This window comes from Geospiza fortis, unplaced genomic scaffold (genome assembly GCF_000277835.1).
Source record: "Geospiza fortis unplaced genomic scaffold, GeoFor_1.0 scaffold145, whole genome shotgun sequence".
NCBI classification, from domain to species: Eukaryota; Metazoa; Chordata; class Aves; order Passeriformes; family Thraupidae; genus Geospiza; species Geospiza fortis.
The window spans coordinates 4073476-4083040 of NW_005054362.1; the positions used below are offsets into that span (position 1 = coordinate 4073476).

At 50.1% G+C, this 9565-nt stretch overlaps 1 protein-coding gene across 1 annotated transcript in view; it reads left to right on the plus strand.

Annotated features, from left to right (window-relative positions):
• MYO1H (myosin IH) overlaps positions 1–9565 on the plus strand; it is a 27657-nt gene that overhangs the window by 14242 nt on the left and 3850 nt on the right. Inside the window, exons 10-27 of the mRNA XM_031059464.1 lie at positions 135–254; positions 553–620; positions 969–1074; positions 1590–1670; positions 1975–2066; positions 3386–3480; positions 3681–3727; positions 3932–4012; positions 4674–4779; positions 5389–5506; positions 5768–5881; positions 6191–6267; positions 6725–6793; positions 6951–7035; positions 7521–7680; positions 8039–8122; positions 8575–8668; positions 9172–9227. Coding sequence (XP_030915324.1) covers positions 135–254; positions 553–620; positions 969–1074; positions 1590–1670; positions 1975–2066; positions 3386–3480; positions 3681–3727; positions 3932–4012; positions 4674–4779; positions 5389–5506; positions 5768–5881; positions 6191–6267; positions 6725–6793; positions 6951–7035; positions 7521–7680; positions 8039–8122; positions 8575–8668; positions 9172–9227 — 1653 coding nt within the window. The remainder of the gene's footprint in view (positions 1–134; positions 255–552; positions 621–968; positions 1075–1589; positions 1671–1974; positions 2067–3385; positions 3481–3680; positions 3728–3931; positions 4013–4673; positions 4780–5388; positions 5507–5767; positions 5882–6190; positions 6268–6724; positions 6794–6950; positions 7036–7520; positions 7681–8038; positions 8123–8574; positions 8669–9171; positions 9228–9565) is intronic.

Consider the following 9565-nt stretch of genomic DNA (forward strand, 5'->3'; position numbering starts at 1 on the left):
GCGGTCCGGGGGTGGCTGTGCTGTGCTTTAGGACAATGTGGCTGCTTCTCCAAGCCATAGATGCGACCTGGCTGTGCAGAGGTTTGCTCTGATCCCCTGGGTGCTCATCCTCTCTGGGATATCTTTATTTCCAGGTGCTCAGCCCACTGAATGTGGATCTGGCATTCTACGCCCGCGACGCCGTAGCAAAAGCAATTTATGGAAGGACCTTCACGTGGCTGGTCAACAAAATCAATGGCTCTCTTGCCAACCAGGTTGGTTTCTTGTCTGGTGTCCTGAATGCTCCTAAAATGCTGAGCAGTTTCTCCAGAGAGGCCCCACAACCCTCATCACCAAATATCTGGGATGTTGGATAAATTGCTGCTGGGACATGCCCCAGCCCTGAGCTGGAAAACCCTTTAGTTACTCCCTGTTAAAGAGTTTTAGCAGTCCATTACCTGCCTTAAAGTGGCTTCTCCACTGAGATTTCTCTGAAAGAGAAAGTTTGAAGCTCAGGTGAGAGCAGCCACCTGCAGGGAAGGAGCAATGGCAGAGCAGGGGTGTTTTTGGCAGGACCCCACTCCGAAAACAGTTATTGGCCTGCTGGATATTTATGGCTTTGAAGTGCTGGACACAAACAGGTAAGGGCTGTTCCCGGGATTTGGGGTGACCTGGGGGTACAGGACATTCCTGCATGAATTTTTGAGAGTGCCCTCAGCCCAGTACAGGGCACTAAAACCTGGGTGCAGGGCTTTGCTGGACCCCAGGAAAAGCTTTGCCTTGGGCTGTGGTGCAACAGTGTGGGAGCAAGGGGTGGGTCTGTTTGTGTGGGAATGGGGGGGTTTGGTCCCTGTAAAAATGGGGAATTTGGTCCCTGTGGAAATGAGGGCTTGGTTTCTATATGGGGATGGGTGGTTTAGTCCATGGAGGAAGAAGCAAAAGTGCCCCGGGATCACATCAAACCTGCTGCTCATTTAACCTCCCTGAAGTTTTGAGCAGTTCTGCATTAATTACTGCAATGAGAAGCTGCAGCAGCTGCTGATTGAGATGACCCTGAAGGCAGAGCAGGAGGAATATGAACTAGAAGGCATTGAGGTAAATTATATTTCCCCCTCCCTTTTCCCTTTGAACTGCCATTGCACTGAATGCTTTTGATCACCAGTGTGAAAGTGATCCTGCTTTTTTGGATTGTTATTGTTCCCATGGGAAGTGTAGGATTTGCAGGGGTCTCTTTCTGCAGCCCTTTTGAAGTGCAATTTAGCCCAGATTTAATTGATGTCATTTAAGTAAGAGGAAGGACCTTCCCCAAACCTCAGATGCTCAGCAGTGACAATGTCCCTGGAGAATGAGGGATTCCAGCAGTAAAACATGGGAAGATGGAGAGGATTTAAGTAGAGAACAAGAGGATGGTGTGGGCTGCTGGGAGCAGGAGAACTCTGGATTGGGATCATGGATCACTGTACTGTCACCTTTTCCCTCAGTGGATCCTAATTCACACCACTCATTTCAGTGAGATCTGATGCCAAATCTTATTTAAGTACCAAAAAACTTCAAAAATTGCAAAGAAAAGGTCCTAATCTAAAACTGTTCTTCCTTTTTCCCTTTTCCAGTGGGAACCAATCCCATATTTTAACAACAAAATCATCTGTGACTTGGTTGAGCAGAAGCACAAAGGAATAATCTCCATCCTGGTAAGAACAGAGTTTGTACTAAATTAAAATGCAGGCCTGTGCCTTGCTCTAATGGTTCTTAATCACATTTTCCCCTCTAATTATGGGATGGGTCTGTGTTATCCAGAACATAAACACAGATTCCTGTAACAAACACCCAGAGGATGAGGCAGAGGATCCGATTTCGGGGGGAGTTAAAGGTGGGGGATGTTCTGCTTCCCCTGCAGTGGAGCTTTGGGTTTGTGGGGCAACGTTGTCCTAAATTTTGTTGTTGAGGGGGGAATATGAGCTCAGAGCAGCTCTGATCCAGTGCCTGCTGTTCCAGGATGAGGAGTGCTTACGGCCTGGGGAAGCGACTGATTTGAGCTTCTTGGAAAAGCTGGAAGAGAAAGTAGGAGACCATGCCCACTTCGTGACGTATGCATTTACCCTCTGTATCCTACCCCAGACCCTTCCTATCCCAAATCCATGCCAAGGCTGGGAGGGAACAATCTCTGCCTTGTCCCAGAGGGAACCAAACAGCCCATCCAGTGTCTCATGTTGGGAATCTCCACTGGTGGATCCAGGGTGCTGGGAGGTGTGAGCAGGGCTCTGTCTCTTCACTGCTCTGATGCTGAGCTTTGAGTCTGTCATTCCACACCAAAATTAGGGGATTTTAACCCAGGATTTTAGCCTAGGAAGGTTAAACGGCTTTAGGCATAGATGGCTTTGGTCCCCAGGGACTCCAGGAAAAGCTGAAGTTGTTGTGACAAGGAGCCAAATGCCTGAGGCTGAGGGGGGATATGTAAATATTTACACCCATCTTGTTCTGTGTGAGCTTGGAGTACGAAGAGGAGAGAAAATGCTCGTGCTCCTCTCCCCCGGATGAGTGACATTTTGGTTCATACTCCATTTGGAGAGGGTTTGGATCCCGTTTTGGTGGCAGCTGAGCGCGTTGGCGCCGGGCTGCGCTGGCACTTCCCTGCAGGAGCTGCTGAAGGGCTGTGACAAGTCATCAATTGAGAGTCACAGTGCTGAGCTGTCACTGTTCCTGCAGCTCTGAACTCCACCACAGCCAAGTGGAAAATTTGTAGCCAACTTCCTTGTCACCACAATGTGCCTTAATGCTGTTCTGCCTGATTAAAAGCTTTAAATAGAAGTGCTGGAGCTACTTCCACGGGATCTGCTCTTGGAAGGAGCTTTGATACATGAACGTGCTGTTGTGACACTCAGCTCTGCTGTTTGTGACTGCTTACAAAGCTGAAAATTCAGCTGTGAAGTTGCTCTTTTTTTTTTTTCTTGTTTGGTTCTTTTTTTTTCCCCTCAGAAATCCTTGCTTTCTGAAATATTCCTGCTATTCTTGAACATTTGGATTTTTCCTTTGTATTTGGGTTCTTGCTCTAGGGCGAAATGTCCGAAATCCTTTCCCCCTTGGGTTCGCTTTGGGGTTGAGGAAGCTGGTGGTTTTTTCCCCCCACATAAGCAGTAAAAATATATTTAAATGGATGTCATGGGAAGAAATAGAAATACTTCTGGAATGGGTGATCACTGCCAAATGACCACGAGTAGATCCCAGGTATCCTGAGGAGTTTATGGGAGTGCCAGCAGCGAGAGATGATGGTTTGCTCAAGGACCATAACTGCACAGTCAGAGCCCCATCAATAGGATCAAACACCACCTTCCTAGCTGTCCCCAAGCTGAGGGAATCTCTTTGCTGCTCTTTCTCCTGGTGTTCTGTTGGGTTTTCCCCCCGGCAGGCGCAAGCTGGCGGATCAGAAGACGCGGAAATCGATCGACTGGGTGGATTTCCGCCTCCTCCACTACGCAGGAGAGGTCACCTACTGTGCTGTGGGTGAGTGGGAATGGCCAGGCTGGATCTCCTGAGCTCCTGAACTGCTGTGGGTGACGGTGACTTGATGGGCAGAGGAATTGCAAAATACCTGCCCTCTGCAGGCACTGACCTGCAAGGCTTAAATGTGGCTGCAGTGAGAATTTTGAGGATATGAATGCTCCTATTTTCTTTTTTAATTTCTTTTAATTCAATTTTTTCAGGATTTCTGGAGAAGAATAATGATCTGTTATACAGAAACCTGAAAGAGGTAAGCACAAAAAAAGAGATGCTGCTCTTTTACATCACCTGCTTGGTGCAGAAGATTTATTTACTCTATGTAGCAAACAAAAACATCATTTTCTCTTTAGCGCTGATCTTTAGGCATCTCTGTGCAGGTTTTCAGGGCTGTGCTGCTCTCAGGAGGAGTAGAAGGACTGCTCAATAGGGCAACTTTTATCTCCTCCTGTTTTAGGTGCTGTGCAACTCCAAGAACAGCATCATCAGGGAGTGTTTCCTCCTGTCAGAGCTGGACAACAGGAGGAGACCAGAGACTGTGAGTTCTGTCTTTAGTCTTAATTCTGAATATCAACTCAGCTTCCCAAACCTTGGTTTAATCCCTGATCCCTTCCTCAGTCCTGATGGCCATAAACTAAAACACAACATAAACTAAAACACAACATGAACTAAAACACAAGTTCTGCCTCAACCTGAGGAAGAGTTTTCCATGGAGCTGCCCAGGGAGGGTCTGGAGCCTCCTGGACACATTCCTGTGTCACCTGCTTTGGGTGACCCTGCCTTGGTAGGGGGTTGGACTGGGTGATCTCCAGAGGGCCCTTCCCACCCTATAAACTGTGGGGTTTTGGGATTCCTGCACTTGGTGGATGTTTTTGCTGCCATCCACCCCTGAGAGCTCCCTGGCAGAGGGACAGTGGCGCTGCTGAGACAGCAGCCAGCCAAGTGACATCCCATAGCACATCCCCCAAGGAGCAGGGGGCTCTGAAGGGCTACCTGCTGTGTCCAGATGTGTCCAGCTGCATGGCCAGAGCTCAAATGCTCCAGCTCAGCACTGACACAACTGACCACGCTCCAAATCTTCAGGCTACCAATGCACCATCAGCTTTTGCTTCCAGGTTTAAGCTGGATGCAGGGAGTCCATTTCCCTTCCTGCAGGGAGGAGTTCCAGAGCTCAGGAAGTCCTTTTGATGCTGTCCTAGGTTGCAACCCAGTTCAAGAACAGCCTGACGAGTCTGATCGAGATCCTGATGTCCAAGGAGCCCTCGTACATCCGCTGCATCAAACCCAATGAGAACAAGGAGCCTGGTGAGGCTGGGCCTGAAGGCTCTGCTGAGTCCAAGGAATGGGCAGAGGGATTTCTTTGGAGCAGGGTGCAGTGTGTGTATGTTGTGGGAACCCAGGAAATTCCTCTGGCTGCCCTGGAGGACTTGAGACCTGTCAGGGGGCTCAGAGACCTTGGCACAGAGCCCAAGATCCCTGTGCCTTTGATTTAGCCCTAGCCCTTACAATTACCAACCTTTACATGAAGGATTACAAGCCACAACAGTTTAAGTGGAATGACAGTGAATTTATCACAAGGTGAAAAAGTAGATTTTGGGGTTTTTAGAATGGGGGTTCAGGAGGCAAGATGGAGGGATCTGGGTGTGTCCTGCCTTTCTCCTTCTTCTTCTTGGCCTCCATCTTTTGCTGTGGTGTTGGCATTTTTAGACTGGTTAAGAGTAGAAGCTCACTGTCTAACATAGGTGATAGGTATTGGGAAGTAAACACCGTGCTTAAACACTGTTTAAGCTGGCAGCAGATTTGTCCCCGTAGGTAATTGGGGATTTGGTTCCTTCCTGATTTCCCCCAGCACACGGGGATGTGGATGAGCTTCCCCAGGCAGAACTGACCAGTGGAGGTGTGCTCTTGCTGCAGGGAAGTTTGATGATTTCCTGATCCGACACCAGGTGAAGTACCTGGGGCTGATGGAGCACCTGCGGGTGAGACGCGCTGGCTTCGCCTACCGCCGCAAGTATGAGCTCTTCCTGCAAAGGTGAGGGAGCTGCCTCCCCTCTGGCCAGGTCATCCTGCCCTCCTGAGGGCTGCAGAGCAAGCAAAACTCCAGTCCCAGCAGTGAGAGTTGCCAGCCAAACCCCTTCTCCTTCAAAAATATCCTTTGCCTGTTATCTGCATTGTTTTGGTCTCTGTTGGCATCTCCTGCCTTGAGTAAAGCAGAGGGGATTTCAGGGCTGGTTTCAGGAAGGGGTTCCTCGAACTTCAGGTTGTTTGCATGGATGTCCTCCTGATGTTTCAGGTACAAAAGTCTCTGCCCAGCTACCTGGCCACACTGGCATGGGCCAGCAGCAGAGGGTGTGGAGAGACTCATCAAACACATTGGTTACAAGCCTGAGGAGTACAAATTAGGAAGGTAAGTTCCTTGCTCTGGCTGCTCAGTGTTTGCTGTCCTGCATCCTCTGTCCTGTCTGTGACAGGAGCAAGGAGAGAGATAAAACCCCCAGATGCACAAATTTCCTCATTATTTTTACCTGTTTCCATGGGAGCTTGAATCCAACCTCATTTCTTCCATTTCTGGGTTAGGGCTCCAGCTTCTCCTGCTTCCCTGGGCAGCCCAAGGCAGCTCAGGCTTGGGTGGCATTACAGCTGTTTGTGGGGGTCTCTGATCCTGCTCAGGAAGGATGGCTCACCATGGATAACCTGCTCCTGGTCTCTTTTTCAGAACCAAAATATTCATCCGTTTCCCAAAGACCCTGTTTGCCACAGAAGATGCCTTTGAGTACAGAAAGCACCTGCTCCGTAAGGTTCCAATTCCCTTGCTCTGGGACCTTCTTTCTGGCTCTGGCTTGGGTGGGGCTTGGGGCAGCCTGGGATGGTGGGAGGTGTCCCTGCCCATGGCAGGGATGGAATGGGATGGGCTATGGTCTGCCTAGCTCTCAGAATCCATGGAAAACTCAGTAAAGTTGCTCCAGGCTGGGGGGAAATCCCTCGAATTGTGGATTTGTGGCTCCTTTGGAGCTCCTCAATCCTATGAGTACCTCCCTGTCCATGCCCAGATGCACCAAGAGCCTTTCCCTTGGGACTGGGGTCTCTTCTGTCTCATCCTGGGGGTTCCTTGAGAAGCAGAACTGAAGGGCATGGTCCCTACAGGGGCTGCTTCTGGTGCCCTCTGTCCCCTGTGCCATGGAGGGCAGGAGCTCAGCTCCTCACCGCCCTGACCCTGCAGGTGCCAGTGATGTCTCTGCCTTCTTTCCAGTTTCCAGACTCCAGGCCAAATACAAAGGATTCCTTGGGCAAAGAGCCTACCAGAAGAAGAGGAAAGCAGGTACAGGCTCTGCAATGGGGGATTCTCTTAGGGCTGGTGGCTTTCCAAAACCTTCCAAACTTGCCACCAGCTGCTTTTTAGAGCTGCAAAATAACCAGTTTTGGCTCCTGCTGGGGGAACGTGAAGGCCAAAGCCCAGGAATGATTGTCTCTTGCAGCAATCAAGCTGGAGGCCTACTGGAGAGGAGCCCTGGCACGGAGGGCAGCCAAGAAGAGGACGTGGGCAGTGCAGACCATCAGGAAGTAACTGTCCCAGCCATATTGCCCAGCCACAGAACCCCACGATGGTTTGGGTTGGAAGGGACCTCGAAGCCCATCCAATTCCCCCTCCTGCCAAGGGGACAGCTCCCACTGCCCCAGGCTGCTCCAAGCCCTGTCCAGCCTGGCCTTGGGCACTGCCAGGGATCCAGGGGCAGCCACAGCTTCCCTGGGAACCTGTGCCAGGGCCTCACCACCCTCACAGGGAAGAATTTCACCCTAATTTTTCTCATGCCTCTCCATTCTCTTCATCCTCCCTCTCCACTCCCCTAAGCGCAGCTCCTGAGCCGATTCCTTCAGAACTCCAAAGCACTGTGGTTTGGCCAACAGAACTAAATATTGTTAATATTTAGAATATTCTAAATCTTGGGATTTCCATGGCTGACCCTCAGTGTTAACACCAGTGATCCTTAGCCTGTCCTTCCCCTCATTTCCATGGATTTCTGGAGGTCACGGGATATTTTCTGTAGGTTCATAAACGGCTTCATCAATCGGAAGAAACCCCTCTGTGCAGAGAACAGGGACTTTGTGAGGCTTTCACAGTACTACTACCTGATGAAGCTCCGAGACCACCTCCCAAATAATGTCCTGGACAAGAGCTGGCTCCAGCCTCCCTCCATCCTGGAAGAGGTGAGGGGTTCTGGAGGCTTTGGGGGAGGTGGAGGTGGCCCCTGTTTGGTGGCCATGTGTGTGCACATTCCAGGTGGGAGAAGATGATCTGCTGCTGGCTCATCCTCTATTCAGAGCCTTTGGAAAACCCCAAGATCTGCTGTGTTTGGGTGGGAATGGGTGGAATAGCACAGTGGTTGGTCTTTGCAAGAGAAATTATGAAGCAATTAAAAGGGAAAATGCAGTGTCAGAACAGTGAACTCACAAGCCGTAATAAAGACAAAATTAATCCCACGGGGTTCTAGGCTCCGGGCACAGGCAGAGCTGTTTGTACAACTTCCCTACTTTATTTTTTCCTGATTTTTTTTTTTTTATGCAGACATCTGAGATGCTCCAGAAACTCTGCATGAGGAACCTGGTGAGGAAATACTGCCGAGGGCTCACTGCTGAGAGGAAAGTGCAGGTAACAACCCCAGGAATGCAAATGTGGCAGATCAAACAGGTGTGACCCCTGAGGATCACTGGGACACAGGCAGCACCTTCTGATCCTGCTGCTCCAATCAGTCCCTCAGGGATAAGAGCAAACTTCTCATCACAGGAGAGCAAACTCCTGGAGCCAGGGGTTTCCTCCAGTGTCCCTCATGATGGAGAGACCAGACAGGTGGAGCTTAATTTATGGCATGAAATCTGCTCTCCATATAATTGGAAAAGGTCCATAAATACCAAAAATCTGTAGGATTTTCCCAGAATAACCCAAAGCTCTCAGGAGAAACGCAGCACATTTCCAAGACTCCATGGGTCAGGTGGGCAGTGTGTGGGCAGAAGGATGCTGTGGAGTGGCAGTGTTTGCATTGTCCCTGCTGGTGTTCCCAGTGGTGGGATTCTGAGGGTCAAGGCTGTTCCTTCTCCCATCAGCTGCAGCAGAAGGTGGTGACCAGTGCTGTTTTCAGTGGGAAGAAGGAGGGCTACCTGGAGAGCCTCAGCCAGCCCTTCCTGGAGACCCGCCTGAGTGAGTGCAGCAAACCCCTGCAGGCCTCAGCCACGTCCTCCTGGCTCTGTAAATTCCTGCCTGACTAAACAGACTCTTTTCCCAAGAGAAATTCCCTCCTGGCAGAGCCAGCATCACCTGCCAGTGGAGTCCCTCCCTGTCACATCCAGTGACATGACATCTCTGCTGGATTGTTCTCAAACTGGGGGTACTGGGATCCCTCTGGGACAGAAAGCCGTAAACCTGAGCAGAATTCCCTGGATGGACCAGGGTCTGAACCAAGAACTGGCGGAAACTCCCAGTGTGAATTTACTTGTCAGGCAGGAAAAGTCACCAAAATGGGTCTGGGAGCAGCTGGAGGTGACCACCCTGAGTTTGGAAGGGAGGAATTCCAAGGGAAAAAGCCAGTTGGGGTGAAGACAGCTAAACCAGCTCTCTGGAGTTTGCTGGGGGGTGGGGAGTGTCTGTCTGGGGCTGTGGCTCTGGCACCCACACCCAGTTTCTCTTTCTGGTTTGCTCCTCAGAAGAGAATGACCTAAACCCCAAAGTGCTGCAGCTCATCCGTGGGGAGAACATCAAGGTAAGGGAAGGACAGAACTCTTGGAATTACATTCACTGGAATCCTGGAGCTGGTTGCTCACACAAGGACTGATGAAGAGCAGCATTTCCTTGAAGAAATGCTCCATGAAGAGCCACCATCTCCTTGCTTTTAAATTAGAGACGGGTCTCAAAATAGTCGAGAAAAATAATTGAAATAATTGAAAACCTAATTAAAAGTAATTTAAGAGTCCTTTTAATGAAAGCTTAAAGAACATTCCTAGCCCTGTCCAGGGCAGGAGCAGAGCTGGAGTTCCCATGGTTATGGCATAGAGGGCACAGGGACCCCATCATTCCCAGGATTCTGCCTCCTGCTTTTCC